At 35.9% G+C, this 18,412-nt stretch overlaps 1 protein-coding gene across 1 annotated transcript in view; it reads left to right on the forward strand.

The window, feature by feature from the left end:
* ULK4 (unc-51 like kinase 4) overlaps positions 1–18,412 on the forward strand; it is a 177,391-nt gene that overhangs the window by 117,587 nt on the left and 41,392 nt on the right. Inside the window, exons 33-35 of the mRNA XM_026034836.1 lie at positions 3,926–4,092; positions 5,392–5,490; positions 13,764–13,949. Coding sequence (XP_025890621.1) covers positions 3,926–4,092; positions 5,392–5,490; positions 13,764–13,949 — 452 coding nt within the window. The remainder of the gene's footprint in view (positions 1–3,925; positions 4,093–5,391; positions 5,491–13,763; positions 13,950–18,412) is intronic.

An 18,412-nucleotide genomic window follows, 5' to 3' on the forward strand; every position in this document is an offset into this window, starting at 1 on the left:
TGAGAATGAAATACCTCATCTCTAATTTTCATTCCATAAGGTATCACAGCACATTCCATCCGATTAGATGTATCATGGGCCGAAAGACTCCTTTTATCTTTCAAAAAGATTTGTAAAACACAAACATAGTCATCACAGGCCACATTCATAAAACACTATTACATGTTCAGTTCATTGCAAGGGGCTCTTTAGGCTCAGAAATTATTCTTCAGTGAACACTAGGTTTGCTAAATGCTGTAAAAGCAAGGTTTGAAATTTTGGATACCATCGCCTTAACACAGATTATTACCTAGAATCACAATTAAAACAGTTTTGCTCTAATTCTAACTACGCTAATTTGTCAACACTGTAATTCTAGGACTTTAAAAATCCAAGTTGTTTAGTCACACTTTCGGGCAAGTTTTAAATAGCAAATAACTGCAGTGAGGTTGGATATTTTGAAAATGCCCTTTCCTTTACAAATTTATATAAGGCATAGTGTACTGTGAAGCATTATAATAAATTAACTAGGCTAAATATAAACTATAGTCAAATATAAACTATATAATGTGATATATTTTGTTTCAGTAGTTTACATTTCCTTCTCTTTTAGCATGTTCTTTTTTCCACACCATCTGGTTTGGGATTAAATTATTTGAAATGCTGATAGATCTTGATCTTTATAGCTGCCTTTGAGTAATTTGGGTACAGTGCCAGTGGCCAGGGCTCTTAAACTCCTATTGCATTTTGACAAGGTCACTGTAAATTATACCACTTTCCCCAGCTTTTTCTTTTGAGCACAAGGAAYGTATTTTTGACTTGCGGCATAGGCAAGGAGTATATTTACATGTCTACAGTTGTGGCCTCCGATTTTCATTTGTTTGTGACACCAAGTGTTTTAAAGGATATGTCTGAAATATTATTTACTTGGCAAAAGATCTGTCTGTTTTATTTTTTATCTGTGGAACCAAATGTTTGTGTGATTCATTCAGCAATCAGTGTGTTAGGGAACATTTTGCATGGATGTTTAATTTTGGATGTTTTTATAATATACTTCTGATGTGTTGCATTTTCCTACAGTATTTTAATTCAGGAAAAGATTTAAAGCCAAATTTTCCAAAATTAACAAATATTTCTTGGTATCTCTAACTCTATATGTGCATGTAYCTATCTTTGTAAAATAAAATGATTCTGATGTTTTCAATAACTAAGTAAATGGGGAGAATTCTGCAGCATTTCACCTGCGCAGAAGGATGATCCTAATATATGTTTGCATCCTCCTTGGATGTAAGCAGCTCCAGAGACTAAAATCTGTGGGATTACATTCATGTGTGTATGGGTGTGGAGAAGGATGAGCCTCCTCTTCACCTCCTCGGGCACTGGACCTCAGCAGAAGGGAGCTGCTTGCCAGACAGACACAGTCTGGTGCAGCCAAGAGAATAAACAAGCCCGTCTCTTCAAGCTGGAAAAGGCTGGGATTGCAAATTGGAGTCTAAGATCTTTTTGCTTTGTTAACTGCTGGTCACTTTGCACTGCAGACTGTCATGCAGCGGGGACTGCTGCCTCAAAGTTCTTGCTGCAAACACAGAGCAACACATACAGCGACACGTATGTCCCTTCACTGAACAGGTCCTCTCCAGGTCAGTCCCCAAGTCCCTCTCCTAAGGGTCACGTGTAAGCCAGCTGCAAATAATAGAAGTGACTCATTCATTTTGATGTGGCTCTGGGTTTTGTGGTCATATACAGGGAGAAACAGACTGTACTTGGACATATCYCTGTAGGAAATTTTGCAGACCTCGCTTTGATAGGGACCAATGATTGTTGCAGTGTTTTCTTAGGTTTGTTCTAATTTAGCCTGGTGAAAAAAAGGCATAGCATAACCACAAGTTTTGTGTTGGGTAGACATGCAATTATATCTGTTTATTTTCTTCTTGGTGGGTAGTGGTGACGTCACTGAAATAGGTCTCTGCATGCTGTCTCATTTTTGTATGAAGTGTTCAGAACTGCAGCAGAAACTGTGCTTAAAAAACAGAAAGAAGGAAATTAAATGTGCATGATTAAACTGATATGATTTTGAGAATCTGGTTATGCAGACAAAAAAAAGAGGAAATTCAAAGTTTAGCCTGAGCTATAGTCCATCAATCAAACTGTTGTGGAAGAATAACACGAGTAGTCATAAAAAAACAAAGATGTGACATCTAAAAAGAGTGCAAGTCTTAACAATCCTGACCTGTTACTATATTGCAAAGGAATGTTTTTGTATTTAATTTCCTTAGGAAAGTGAGGAGGGAAAGAAAGGGGGAGGAAAACCTTTCATTTAAGTTAGTTAATGCGGCAGCTTTCAAAGCAAGAATGCTTGGGCACCCCACATGTATACCTGTTCTCAARACCTTGATGGAGTAAAATACTCGTTGTTATCTTATAATGTCTTTATATAATAATCATTTCAGTAAGGCTAAAATAATGTATCTTTTATTCACATACATTTTTCTAAATGGCAGGAGGTTGGTGGGCTTCCAGGCTGCAGAAAGTGACTCCTGACCTCCTCATCCCATAGCCTCCCTCAGAGTCATTATCTCCACTGTGCTCCCAGCAACTASTTGTTAAACTGCCTTCTCTCTTTCTTCTCCTCTCCATCTGCAAAGAACTGAAAAACTTTGTCAGGCAAGAGTCAGTTACACTCTAATTCCTCATGTATGTAGAGGAAATATAAGAGGAAGTAATGAAAGAGGCAAAGGACTCATTAGGAATAGCTGGTTTAGGGGAGTGCTGCAGGAGTTCAGCCTGTGCTGCAGCCAGGGCTGGTGCCTGGCTGTGCCCAGGTGAGACATCAGCAACAGGGAATCCTCCTGTTACCTCGAGAGCTTCGTCGTGAGCACAGACCTGGCAGCAAGATCCGTGTTGCCCTGCAGTCCAGAGAGGGCAGAGATGCACAGTGCTATTCAGGGCACAGTGCTGAGAGCAACTGTAGTGAATGTCAGACTCAGAAATCTCACCCATGATCCAAAACAGGGTGATGCACCTCATGATACTTCTGTTACTTTGTGCTGCTTTGTGTGGTGGAATTTGTTGTAGATGCTGTTCTTCGTGCTTCGATGGTGGGGAGGGAGGTCAATGTATTGATGCAGTTATAATGCATGTGGATTAAAAGGATGGCTGGGAAAATAGAATTCCTAATTCTACCAAATCATGACTGAATATTCACAGCTGTCTACATGAAGCTAGAATTCCAACAAGTATTTTATTCTCTTTGTATGCTTTTAATATAAAAAAAATAATGTGTCATTATAAATCAGAATTCTTTTCTAATGGAAGTACTTACAGGGATCAGTGGGTCTTGGAAAATGTAATCTTTGGTGTCATAGAAAAATATAATTTTTATATAACACTTTCAATACTCTAGGTATTATCCCACAAGAAAAAGATATACTTGCTGTTATATTGAGCATAATCCTTTTCAGTTCTACAGTTAAATCATATGGTGAAGGTTGTGGTTAACTAACCTCTTTAGGAAAGAAAACTTTAGACTCCCAGTTGTTTAGTCTCCAATATAGTTACTGTGTAGCTTGGAGAAATTGATAGCTTCTGATCAGCAGGGGCAGTGTTACAGACCTCCATCCCAGCAAGCTACAGGTAAGTTAAGGATTAAAATAGGGAAAGAACTGAGGAAGATATGGTAGGTGTGTGGTTAATGTTTTATGTAATTCTCCATGCATTTAGCAAGTTTGCATTAATTTAGCTCTCTTTATAAGCTGCCCCAGACAAGAAAAAAAAAAAGGGGGGGGGGGGAGGTAACTCTAATAAAGATGAAAGAAAAATAAGAAATTTAATAAATATTCATGATGTGTATGAAATTTAGTTTCATGCTAATATGTTATTTTTAGCCGTGCTACCTTCAAAATTGTTTTCSTTTTGATAGTACTTTTTTGTCTCATTTTCTCTGAAGGACTGGCTCAGCACATCTGCAATCTCCTAATAGAAACTGTGGCTCTGTACTTGGAGGCAGATGATAAAAGCAGCACCAAAACAGCAAATGCGCTGCTCCTGTCCTTGCTTGACATTTTGCACTGCATGCTGATGTATACAGCAAACATCGTACGCCTGACTTTGCAGGTAATGGAATTTATTTCCTGGTGATCACCATATTTCTTACTTTCCCTCCTGCTACCCTAATGACAAAAAAAATCCCACTGGCCCATTTTTATTAAATTCGTGGTTTGATGGACATAGGTGAGCATGTGTTTGAAGTTGCATGTTGCTGTTGCCTGTTGTTACCTGGCTGGAAGGGGTGCCTCAATGTGAGCTGACAACATAGATCCTAAACAACTGTTTCCTTCTGGACTCCATAAATGGCTTAATTTGACATTCTCTTAATGAGGTTTCAGAGCATTTTCCTTCAGTTCTTTGTAAAAGAAAGGGATTACTGCATGAAAATCAATTTTTGCTATAAATCATGTATTACTGTACCTCAAAAGCACATACTTAACCTCTACACACATGCACTCACAGAAATATTCTCTTTCTTATGCCATTCCATTTGTCTTCTAAGTTTCTGTTTGAATGCTGCAAAAGAAAATTTTCAAAGAAATTACAGATTGTGCTTAAGAAGAAAAAAATATGTTCATCATTCTTTTTAGGCAGAATGGTAGGCTAGCGATACATTTGCCTTTTTAAAATGAGCTGCACTTTTAAATGAACACTGGCACTTTTTCTTCATGTTCTGTTTTTGATATTCTCGGGACTATCCATGAAGAATGAGGAATCCTAAGAGGCCCAGCATATCACACAAGGACAGGAACTGGTGTACAATCCAGGTTGCATTATATTTCAGGACAGAGCTTTGTTTTTTAAAAAAAAGTCCCTGCCATGGGTTTTTTGGTTGATTGGTTGGTTAAGGTTTTTTTTCAGAAGATTTAATGTATGACCAATTTTTTAAAGTCCACCGTTGTTTTCACACAGATTTTCATAATGAATATTATTATCAGTCATATATTTTTCTCTGGGTGAACTGTTATTGTGGAAATATGTATGCCATATTGAAATAGAATTCATATGCAGAAAGCAGAGTGTATAGAGGTGTATAGAGTGTTACTCTCTATACACAGAGTCTCTGGCTTTGGAGATACTTTTATATATACAGTTCATAGCATTTTGCTGAAGAAATTAATGTAGGTCAGCATATTCCACCTGTTCAGAATGGGCTGAACAGCATGAGGCCCTTTTGCTTGCGCTTGTTGTTACAGACACAGAGGGTAACTGCTCATTTGGAGTCTAGGAGTATTTAACTAAAAAAGAGTGTGCAAGTCTCCTTCAAACTTCCATTCAAACTTCTACTGCCTAATGGACCTTATTTGTTTCTCATAACTGAGTGCTCACTAAAGTTGCATTTTATTTTTATCTCATCTTACTAAGGCACAAAAAGCTGGCACAGGAGGGGACACGCAGGCTGCTGAAGACCTTCTGCTTATCAATAAACCCCTGACGGACCTAATTAGCCCGCTTATTCAGCTGGTAAGAATTTGCTTGTATGTCTGTTGAAATGCTGCTGAAGTTAGAAATTATTCATCTGCATTCGGCACCGTAGAGGTCTCTCTGCTCTATTTGCTCTAGTTGCTCTATTTGCTAGGTTTTCGTTGTTTCTAAGTTCCTAGTGCAAAGCAAGGAAAGCGAGGCTCTTATAATTTATAAGGAATGGAGCTGCCACCCTGACACATGCCACCAGCTCARCCTCCACCCTACTAGGCCAGAGATTTCTGTCAGCTGTGTGAGTAATGGGTTACACCAGAGGAGCACTTCTTGAGCTGGACAGAGCTCTTGGAGGTCTGGTCGGCTGCCTCAGCCTCTTAGGCAACACAAAAACAGAAAAGGGCTACCTGAAAATGCCCTTGTGGCATCAAATTGTTCTTTCCAGTATGTTTTTCTTATAGGCCTTTCAGATTCACTGACCAAGCTACAATGCATTTCTCGGAGTTTGAGGATGTTCTTTTCCAGCCTCAGACTTTTTGGAATTGTTTCTCGTAGTTTTGCTATAGGTTTTCAGATATGAACACCTGTAGTCTTTAGGTGTTCACTATCTTTAGGACTGTCCAAACTTTTATGTTGGAAAAGTATGTGATTATTTTTCTGTATAATCTTCTGCATTGCACTTGCTGCAGGGTCCTCTTTTGATGGATTTATTATAATTAGCTATTGACAAAGACTTTTTGGAAATAATTACTGAATGACCTAAGCCAGACTCACTGAGTTTCAACTACCTAATTTTTCATCTTTACTAATTGTTTTAGTTTATTTTCTCTTAGTTTTTAAAATCACTATATATGTGGTATAAAAAGTAAGACGTGAACAGATTACATGTTTCTTTAAAGTGAAACTAGACATAAATTAAAATTCCATTCTCTTGCTAAAGAACACTAAGAAACAGGAAATTAGAAGCTAAATGCTACTCAACTTACACCACCTGGAAGTCTTTTGTAAGTTTTAATTAAAGGATAGGATAGCTGTAAGTTAGCATGTACTGATTAGATTCTGACCTACCCTTGTATTTCAGAAGCTTGGCTGTAAATTACCACTAGGCTTTGCTTTGTTATTTATTTCTTTGTATTTCATGAAGCAGAAAGTGCTTCATGAAAGTTCTTACTGACTTGGAAGTAAAGAGGAAGGATAATTAGTGCTTAATCTTTTTTTTTTTTTCCCCCCTGATTTTGATGAATGCTTTGTAGGAGTGCTGTACTTATCTCCTGACCAATCTTGCAAGGAACTAAGTCATCTTTTAGTTCTTGGCTATTGCTACTTTGAAATCTTTCTGTCTCTAAGCAGCCCCATTTCATCAGAGTCCTTATCTCAATTAGCTGATTTGTTGGGTTTGTGTTAAGATCTTGAGTGCTAAATTTCAAAAATGATCTAAACAGCCCCCAAACCTTCCAATTATTTTTGAAGGTACTGACTATAGTACCCTTGAAAAATCTATCTGAGCATGTCAGTTCAAAAGTGAGCACCAGCCACCTGAGAAGGTATGGAAAAGTAAAATTAGAAGGCAGGCATATGTGCTTTCGTTATATGCTGGAGGACATAGTCTACCAATTTCTTGGTTCACACATGATTTTGTAGTCACATGTTGCCTTCAAAGGTGTTGAAAGAGCAAGATTTGTGCTTCAGTTGCAATGTGTAGATAACATTTTCTTAATACTAGTAAGTAAATTAATGTAGCCTCAGTACTGGTTCATTGAACCATAGCTGTATCTTGTGATGGAAAAAATATTGTCAGGCTAGAGAGCACAAAACAACTAAGGCATGATTTCTTGAGAGCATTTAGTATTCAAAGACTGCTATTTGAAGATTTAGTAGATGCCATCATTCTCTGGAATTAAATGGATATATATTAATTTAATGTTTCTGTAGAGTCTTCTGCAATTTTGTGTATCTTATCAGCAGTGTACGTGCAAACTGTACTACTGAGAACAGATTAGTGCAAGSTTTACTTATAGAGGGGAATAATTTTATTCTTTGCTTCTTTCAGAAGGCATAAAGGCTTCTTCAAAGCATTAAAACCAAGAACCTGTTAAACTGTAGCATTTCTTTGCAAAGTAAAGTAATACAGTGTAAAATTGACATTTATGAAAGTTGTTCATGGAAGCCAGTTCTGGTTAATTTGGTTTATGCACTTAGAACATAAGATTCTAAGGAAATATCTTAGGCTAAAGCAACCTCACAATTTCTTGGGATAACCATGCCAATGTATAAATGTATCCTGATTGCCAAATAGTCCAGCTTGATATTTGCTCATGATCATACACTGATACAGCTGGCTTCTTGCACAGGTAGAGGATTGACCCGCACTGGTTCTGCAGTCAGACAACTTGYTTATGCCCCCTCTGAAGTCGAATCAGTCTCATGTTCTGTCTACCCCAGAGTCACACAAATAGACTTAGGCTAACTTAAGCCCAAGATATACAGATCTGCCAGCTGTACATGTCTGCATTTGTCGASTTATTTAAGCCTTTAACTTTGTTTTGAGGCATTCAATTCTTGGTGAATTTTATTTTCTGCAGATAGTAACAGGTGTCTTAAATTTAGACTTAAGTTACTGAGTTGGAACTATTTTCTCCGATCTTCTATTTCTTCCATCATAAAAATATAATTTCTTATGTCACCTTGACCAATTGATTTCACTCATTGATATTTATATCCTTCAAGATGATTGTTCTATGCCCCAGTTTATTTATTTATTCATTTTGCTCAAGATCTGTGTCTTTATCTCTCTTAATAATCCTTAAAAAATCAATAAGAATGTGACTTGAAAATGTCAAAAATTTAGAATCAATTTTTCCCTTCTGTAATTTTGATTTAGACTATCACGGCATAGCAAAGCAAGTGTTAGAAACGTGGACTGCATTTAAGTAAACCTTCAAAGTTCTTAACACAAAAGCAGAAGTAATTACAAATCTGTCATGCAGAAACTCGGCAAATGCAAAGGTTTCAGTATTTAATCCCATGATCACTATAGCCCTTATTTGATCAATGAAAGGAAAATATATTGAGCATTTAGTCATCKTCTTGATAACTTCAGAGTTTAAAAGGTAATTACACTTGGCTTTTTTTTGTCTACTTCTCCACTTGAAAATAAATTCAACCTGATTGCCACCCTGAAGTTTGCAGCGATTACACCAGGGCTAAAATGCCTTCTATTGCTTTTATGTAACGGTTATGCTGCAAATGGTAGATGGGTCTCCAAAATTCTTAGTTGTGCTTCTGCATTTGTATTGGCTGTTAAATCAGGGAAGTCTGATTACAAATGATAACTTCTGCAAACTCAATGGGCTTTTTAGGCAGCTGGAGAGACTATATTGTCTTGCTGCTATTTAGGAAATGCAGCTTTACTTCTCTGTAGATACTGCATTTGCCTTCMGTCCTGAACGCAGCTTATCAGATTGCTAACAGATAGCTTGTCCTACCTTTTGTCAATGCACTTCACTGTAGTATAACCAGTAACAATTAGAATTGATTACTGTGCCTTGTAGGTTTTATTTTACTGGTGAGAGATCAGTTAATCATGTGCAAACAGGAAGCAGACAAATATGAAGCTCTGGTGCATGTGGATGAGTGAGATAACCCCTTCTAGGTCCATTTTCTCCACTGATTCTAAGGCAGTGCCCTGACTGCAGACTGTGCAAAGGCATTTACTGTTGGATAACATTTATATTTTTAGTATATATCATATAATTATATACATTATATATCAATTATATTTTATATATAGTGAATATTACATATTTATTATAATGTTATAGATAATAACTTCAAAAGAATGATAATCACATAGACGATGTAGAATTTTATTTTCTGTTTCTTAGGAATGGAGATAGTTTTATGGTGGAAGTGGAAAGAAGCAAGTTTTTTTTTTTCTGCACTGTGAGATGTATGGCTGAATTGTATTTGAAATTTTATCTTTAAGTATTGTGTAGAATTCTTTATTTACAGAGCCGCCTTTAAAAAAAAAAAGGAACAAAAAACACAAACAAAGAAAATGAGAATGTGTTGCTATAGCATGGAGTTTTGCAATTGGAATTTAGTTTCTCAACAAATAGGCTGTATTAAAATTAACTGGAAAAATACTGTTCTCTAAAATGTTTTCCCTTAAGTAGGAGGAGGGCATTTTTGATCTAAGCCAACATATAATGTTTTAGTGTTTCATTTAAAACTGTCCATATTTACTAATAAGAATAGCATAGTAAAGTTAACAGATGTAATAATGATGTTTTGCTTTCATSTTTTGTTTAATGTTTGCAAAATCATCTTCTGGATAGTTCCCAACGGTGCTTCTTTTACAGCACGTTCTGTAATCACATTACTGATCCAATGAACATCTATCTCTTGTTGTAATAAACTCTTCGTGTATAACCTCATTAATGCACTGAAATAGTGTCCCCGCAGGGTATTCCAGGCAGTTTCATTGTAGCTCTAAAATTAGATGCCCTAACAACTCTAGCAGTGTGAAAACTGCCACTTCAGCTCAAATGATSACACATTTCTTGCCATGGTTGGCAATTCACGCACACACTGTAACTGGTCTCGAAATGAAGGCGCCTTTGACAATTGACTCCAAAAATATAGATGTGTAATAACAATAAGCTGCCTGTTTTACACCACATTAACCTTCAAATACATAGAGCAGGTACCACACAGAATTAAAGACAAATAGAATTTTATGTTATGAGTATGTTTACAGGAGATAATAACTTGGCCTTAAAAATTAAATGAAAAGTGATACAGAGTCTTCATTGCACAAAAAAAATCGCCTTGAGGCATTACTTTATTTTACAAATGCTAAGTGAAAAATAAATCTACACGGAAATAGAATGGCTATATAGAACTGTAGCTTTTCAGTATGCTATTTTAAGGTGCTGGCAGTTCTTCTTCACTTTTTGAGTTATATGCTAGAAACGTAAATGGACACCMGCCCAGAATATTAACGACTACATGGAGGAGGAGTGCTAACTCTTCTACTTTGTTGAAAGGCTGAATTCAGAATTCTCTGTAAGACTGATAAAAGCAAAACAAAATGAAAGACAACTAGAGAGCTGTTTTATGTTATTATGACACAGTAGGGTGCCAGTCTTTTCTTGAGGATTTCGGACTTGAGTTTTCCGTGGGTTTCTCTTTCACTGAAAGAACAAAAACAGAAATAGATACTGTCTTGCAAAAATATACAATTGTTTCAAAAACTTGAAAGATACATCTTCATATCAAATGTAATTATTATGTTAGTAAATAATCAGAACATTGCTCCACCTGATTAAGAATTGGACTATCCATTTTTTTTTTTTCCGTCTAGTGCCGTGATTCTAGCCTTTCTGTTCTTACTTGAAATGAGAAAGCAGGTACCTGAAAGTCTGGCTTTCACTGCTTGGTTTTCTATCTTCATAGATATTCGCTAGGCTTTCAGACATTGCTTTTACTTACACTGACATTTTTCTTCACATGCCTCTTCTTTTTTACCATTGATGAAATTATCATACTGACTGACTGRTTAAATTTTAGGGTACCAACATGGGCCCATCCAAATCACTATCTGGCACTACAGCATGATGGTTAGAGTTACAAGGAAAAATACTGATAAAGGTGTGTTCATATAGAGGTATCTTTTGTTGAGATTTCCTTTCTCAACTTAACTACTGATGATTTCCACCCACTGCAGAGTAAATCCTTTCTTTCTCCCATCTTGTTTTCTCTTTCTTCTGCCAAATCCTTTACTGTTATCTTTTTACCCTACCATTTTTTAGGATGATAGMGACTCAGTCCTCAAACTCTGGGTGACTCAAATGCCTCCTGCTGCTTCTCTCTTCTCTGTTGGGGAAGGGAATASCAGGGAAAATGAGTAAATCCATTGACCAGAGTTCAGCTCCTCCACATCTAAGCTGAAGTGCCCAAAATCCACTAACTGAAGCTGCTGAAGAAAATTGCATGGTGACAACTTGCTGTTTGAATTCCTTGGGAATGACTTTTGTGGGCTGAACTTCCTTATTCACTACTTTTTTTTTTTTTTTTTTTTTTAGTTAGCAAGCAAACAACATTTAAAAATTGATGTAGTTTAAATTTAAAATGAGGTTTTAAGAAAGACAAGAGAGATAATATAAGCAGTTTATTTTCTCCTTGTAGTAACATTCTTTTTTGGTAAAGGAAATGCAAGTCAGGTCAAAGCCTCCAGTGAGATCAGTGGATGGTTTTTTCACTTGATGCAAATGGAAGATACAAATAGATAGAGATATAAAGTTTGTTACTATTTGTATTTTTTCCTACCTTTTAGCTTTGCTATTTATGTTAATTAAGTTATTAGATAGTTCTGGATCTTGGAAAAGAGACAATCAAGTTRTGTAGCTTTTAGATTGGAATGAAGAAAAATGTATAGTTAAACCATGAAAGAAGAATTTGCTCCTCTAGTCCTCTCACTTGTTTAGCATTAGATGAAATAAAATCTGATATGTCTCTAGGCTATGTATCCAGGGCTTATATCTCGGTAAAGTCTGTTTTAAATGGCCAGTTTTATGAATCTGACGGAAAAAAGGATCTTATTTGCATGCAGATTTCTAGGGAATTGCTGCTTGGATACTTAACAAGTATATGTCTGATGATGTGGTCCAAATTACTTTAAAATAATGGCATTTGTTTTCCTTGAGATGCAAAATCTTGGGAAGTTTATACTTCAGATAAAATGAATGATTTTCATCAAAATGGTTGTGTGGAAGCCTCATATACAGATGGATCTATTATTTTGCAGTCCTGTAAGGGAAGATGATATAAAAAGTTTTTTTATTAATATTATTATCTGTGAGGATAGTCTGTTAACAGTACTTGAGTCTACCATATTTGTAAGTAAAGGTACTTTTTGAATTACGTAACTGAGTAACAGAAAAGGGATGTTTTTACTCTATTGTTTTTTATTGATAAAACCTTCACTGTTATATTGTGTTCAGCCCATAGGTTATACAGCCAGAAAAGCTATTTTAATCAGTTAGTCTAACATATAAAACAAGACACAGCGCTTCCCTAAATTAATTCCTCGTTACAGCAAAGCCTTTTTGTTGTAGAAATAAAACTCTGATTGTAATGTGTAAACTGCCTGTGATAGAGAATATGCCCCAATTCTATGGAAGTTGTTTCAGTGCTTAATTGCCCTCATTAAAGAAAAGACAGGAAAAAAGAGAAATCAAAGTACATCTTCCTTCTAATCTGAATTGCTTTACAGAAAGTTTTGAGTCATTGTCTCTTGCCAGTCCTTTTTCAGGTCGGGGAATGAGCTTATCAAGAACATTCTGTTTCTCACCTGGAGTCCAAGGAGTATGAAGGGGAAGGTTRAAGGGTGCTTAATCAGAAGTTATACACACTGAATTCCTGGAATCTTACACTATTCGATAGGTTTCCCAGTATTTCCCATCCTTTTGCCTTGTCTCAAGAAATATCTGTGATTTTTTTTAGTGTCTTTCTTGAATTTCATGGGTTCTGTTTTGACTCCAACTGTGTTCCTGTTGTGATTCCAACAGTGTCAAACGCAAGCATTACACAATTTCTCTACTTGTAATTTCCAATTTCTACTTCCAAGACGCTGTAAATCATTTAGATAGCTATGTCATTCTTACAGAAGCTCATGTAAAGGTGATCATTAGTCATRTCCCCTTGTTTTGCTGCTTAGGAGCATTTCCTCCATCCCATTACTAGGGCCTGTTCTGATGYCCAGTCATCAATGTAATGGAAAAAAGCTAGAATTCAGAAAAGAGCACAAAAATTCTTAACATCTGTAAAATTCACCTCTTAATGTGACTAGGCTAAAATCCATTAAATGCTGGATGACCTGTGCTCTTCCTCAACCAGAAACCATAGACTTGATTTAGAAATAATTAAATGAAGTTTTATGAYGTGCATTATGGAGAAGGTTAGATCTCATTACCATAATGATACTTTCGGATCTTAATATTTCTATTTAAAGCAAAAGGTACAGTCCTAAAATAACTGAGTTAGGAGCAGTATTTTCAGTGCTTTTATGAGGTCACTGTGGACAGGCTATTTGATATAATTGTAGTAGAGACATTTATAGGCTGCTGCTTAAAAACAGATTTATTTTAATTATATTTTAATCATTTTATTCAGGTCAATTTAATGGAATTATTAGTCCAACAAACAACAAGAAATCATTCTTTGCTGCAAAGAATGGTGCAAAGGTGGCAGGAATATCCCCAGTGATAATGGAGTTTTGTGAAATTTGAATTTGGTTTCTGTTTGTTCGTTTTTAGCTTCCCAGTGAAGATGCTGAAATATTCCAGAATGCATCACAGTGCTTGTCATTACTGGTTCAGCTGTATGGAGGGAACAGTCAAGAGAGCATGTCTCCAGAAAACATGGTCAGCTTTRCTGAAGTACTGAAGTCCAAAAAAGATACAAGAGAACTGAAGCTTTTGCTAAGAATTTTAAAGAGACTGGTGAGTCAGCTTCTAAATATTTTAGAAGTCCATGTAAGTGTTATGTCCTTGAATAATTTTTGTTGATAATTTTGACCTTCTAATGTAAAAAGAATACAAAAAAACCCCACCTGAAYGCAAAATATGTCAAGTGAAATTTCATGTCTTTATATCTCAGTTTAATTTCTCTAAAAAAGACCGTTTCCTGTATTTCTGTGTTTAAAACATTGTTGTATTTAAAACTTTGTTGTATGTCTCCTATTTGAGTTAACTATTCAACCTTTTAAATGGTACTTTGGCTTTGTGAATTATTGGAATAATTTTTTGAATGCCTTCCCAAAGAACTAACCTTGTTGCATTATGTAGCTGCACTGAAACATAGTGCTTGATAAAATGTAGTTTTGTACTTGAAATATCCTTATACCTAGACTRTTGCCTCTTCATTCTTTCAAAGTGGAAAGAACTACTTATGGTAGAGTGGTTGCAACAGAGCTTGTCGATCTGCAGGAGTCATGCAGAGCTGTAGTGTGATGGCAAATTATTGACATCTAGGAGTTTCAATCTTGTCATACTTTGTCATGGTGGATGGTTGCCGCACTCTTTCTCTGAAGCAGATTAGCTGGAAAACTTTCTGTATCTATAACAGTCTTGTAGATAATGCCATGCTTTTTCTCTTGAACTGTCTTGAAAAGAAGCTTTGCCTGCATTGTCAGCATGCATTGATTTATTACTCAATCCTTTCCTGCTCTCTCCAAGAAAGGGAGTACTCAATTAAAGCAGGGTGACTTCCCCAGTGTCAGCAGGAGAAGAGGCATGAATTTTGCAAGTGCAGCACTCGGTGTTAGAGTAAGGCCATAATGCAGGAGTCACCCTACTTGTAGAGTTTAGATGAAGCAACCCTACTGTGAAGCCCCCAGAGCTGTTCTGGCCTCTTGCTCTCACCCACTGTATTTAGATCACAAAAAATACTAGTCTTCCTAATTTCACTTATTCCTTCCTTTCCCTAGAAGAAGCATGAATATATGAAATTAAAATTGATAGATCTCAATTAATACTTTAATTCATAGTATCTCTTATTCCTGACATCTCAGGTTTTGCTTCTCATTGTCTTTATTTTCACATGTTTTTCTTGAGAAGGTAATCCTAGCAAAATTTTTAAATAACGCCCAATTGCTTCTTGCTTGTACCCTGTGCAGTTGTTGAGCAGGCTAGAACTGTTTTTTTCTTTCTTTTTTTTTTTTTTTTTTTTTATCTTTTCCACAAAGCAATAAGAATAAAGAGGCAGCAAAATGTGAAGAAAGGAAAGTGAAAGGGTGGCTGTAATACATTTCTAGATGATTCAATTTTCATATAGCTGCTGGCTGCTTTCTTTTCCCTCTTCTTTGGCAATTATTATTCCAAAGTTATATTATTCCTAGGGCACAGGATATTCAACATAAAAATTTCTGTTGATTATCTGGGAAGAACAAAGCGATGGTATTACTTTTTGAATCCTACAAGTTCCTATACTTCATGATTTTTCCTTTTGTATACCAGTGATTTTGGTACTTGCTATTAATTATATCAGGCAAAGATTTTCTGTAATTATTTTAATGAGATAATTGGATTTCTTTTGAAAGCAGGGTTTATAGATAATTTGACAGATTATATAAGAAATTTTGCATCATTTCTCTCAACCTTAAAAAGTCCTGTTCACAGGAGATGATTATCTTGTCAAAATTGAAGCTATCACAAAAGACGTTGAAATGTAATCATTATCTATTTAAGAAAGATTCAACCCACATCAGCTGTTTATGTGGAATTTTTGAAGCCTAGAGCAAACCTAAAATGTTGCTCAAATATGAAAAAAGAATGGAATAAATAGCGGGACCACTAAGTTCACATATTTCCTTTCTTGCTGCTCAGTTCTTGGATATATCATCTTTCCATCTATGATCATGTTAACCTAAGTCTGTCAGCCACAGTTATGACTTATATAAGACAGGAATATGAGGAAAGAATTCAATATGTCTGTTCTATGTCTGCCTATATTATAATGTATTTCCAATAAAAATGCCTGGCATTATTACTATTTAGCACTTTATCCAAATTCTCCATATGTCTCCAATGGGCCTTTAAACACAATTGCAGAATATTTGATTTAAAGCATATCAGAGAAATTATTGACTTACAAGATGGCCTTTCGTTGATGAAATGGATACTTACATCTTTGCATTATTTTAATTTAACAGTGTTCATTCATTAAGTTTTATCTCCAGTACCGAAAAAGTTGGTCTATTTTTGAAGGCTTTTTTTGTTTGTTTGTTCATTTGTATTTAACTGCTGATTCACTTTGAATGGCAAATTGACTTTGAACTTTGAATGCCAAATTGACTTCAGGACAGCATAAATTCCATCTTATACCATTTTCTTCACAGATTTTTKCAGTAAAGTATTGTTTTATTCTGTGTTTGATATTTTGTTAGACAGAAATAAATACATAGGCCAGACTGGAGGAAAAAAAAATGGTGCAGACTTACTAATGGAATCTCCATGAACAGCCTTTTCTYAATAGTTTTATTTTTCTGTAGACAGAAATCATTAGGGATGAAAATGAAAAAAAATAATGCTTTGAGCTCACATTTGCAACTGTGTAATTAAGGGTAACTTAAAAGCTTTAAAGAGCCAGCACTGAATATCTTCTTTCTGTTTTTTGTAATCACCTCTTCACTTTCAAAAGTTTGGGCTTTGCTCACCAGAATATTTCAGGGATGATCTCTCATAGTCAATGCACACAAACCAAGTAAAAGAAGAGAATCAAAGAAATACAGGGTTTTTTTGTTGTTGATGATGTTTTGTTTTGTTTTGTTTTTCTTTTCTCCAAGAGGCTTTTTATTAATTCTCTTGTTCTGGTTGATCTGTCTTGAGATAGACAGTGCTGCTATCCAATTATCCTTGGAATATCCTTCAGATATCCTTTTTAGCATCCCTATAACTGATCAGTGAGGTCAGGAGAGTGATCGTGTTCCATTTGCTGGTTGTAGAAGCATCTCTTGTCACTCTTCATGAAAATCACTCTTATGACAGGTCTTTTCTGTGAAGACCTGGTGGATCACACTACATTCAGTAAATTATCTGCATTGAAATATTTGAGAAATGGAAGAGATTTCTTTTGAGAAGCAAAAATCCACCTTARTGTACTGGCAAGCAGTTCTCCTGTTTATTTCCAGTGAATCAAATCTTGGAAACCAGTGGTCACTCATCTAAAATATCATTCATCTCCTGCCTCTAAAAATATTTCTGTGATGTAGATTAGTGACAATATCATCTTAAGTTTTATACAGCAATTTGCTGAGTTCACATCTTAAGAAATGGCATCTATGTTTTGAGGGGTTTTTTATTTATATATATAATATATAAAATTATGTATGTGTGTATACACATATATACACAYGTATGTGTGTATTCAAACACATATTCATACATACACCCACATACACACACACGTCTGTAGTAGCTCCCAGAGCCCAAATCGAGTCCTTGCTTTGTTAGCTACTTAGCGTGCRTGTTGCAAACAGGTTTTTGAAGAGATTTACAGTCTGAGCAGTGCAAATACTTGATTTTGGAGAGCCACTTTGCAATCCCTCTGTAAGTCCAGCTATTTACCAGAGGTTTGCTTCTCCATAGATTCCTGCACTGTAGGGAGCTTGCCTCAAAAAAATAGCAAACATTTATATGCACAGAGCACATGGTGATTTTCAGATAGTGTTGCTTTTGTAGCTTTGACTGAATATTCAGTGCCACAAGGAGGTGCTTTTGCTGCAATTCCCAGCAGAGCCTGCTTCTTTACAAGTTTTATAAAACTAAGTGGGACCTGTTGGWCTAGCTCCTGCCATAAGAGTGCTGTTCTCTCCAATAGGCTCAGATAGCAGGGGAAAAATTTCTTATGGGATCTTTTTCCTATTTGAATCTTTAGTTAATTTACTCTATTGTTGAGGTAGCACTTTATATTCCTTTGCCCAAAGGAATAATTTTATGACAGAAATCTGTGCTAGACTGTGCGTACAATTTTCACTTGTGGGTTGCTAATGTGCACAGATGTACTTACTATAAATGCACCTGTTGCTACATATTTCCATAAATTTTAAGTGCCTTTTAGAATAYGGATGATTCTTCTACAACCACTTTCTATCCTTTATAAGTACRTCTTTTATTTTCCAGCTGTTCCCAAGCCTGTATCTCTTCTTTAGTGACCATCTTTTGTTGGCCTCAGTATGTAGTACAATATCTGCTGGTAGGATGAAGTGTTTTAAAACACAGAAACAGCTAATTATTCTCCCAAGCAGCAAAACCTAATCAATGTGACGATACACTCTGCACAGCATAAACAGGCCGGGTTTCTTCAATTACTTTGAAGCCAGTGCATTAAAAACATAATGCTGCTTCTTTATTCCCCCAGCACGGCTCTGAGAAGCCCCCTCAGCTTCTAAACTCCGCGCAGACCT

This window comes from Nothoprocta perdicaria, unplaced genomic scaffold (genome assembly GCF_003342845.1).
Source record: "Nothoprocta perdicaria isolate Ctin4 unplaced genomic scaffold, notPer1 scaffold_150, whole genome shotgun sequence".
NCBI lineage: Eukaryota > Metazoa > Chordata > Aves > Tinamiformes > Tinamidae > Nothoprocta > Nothoprocta perdicaria.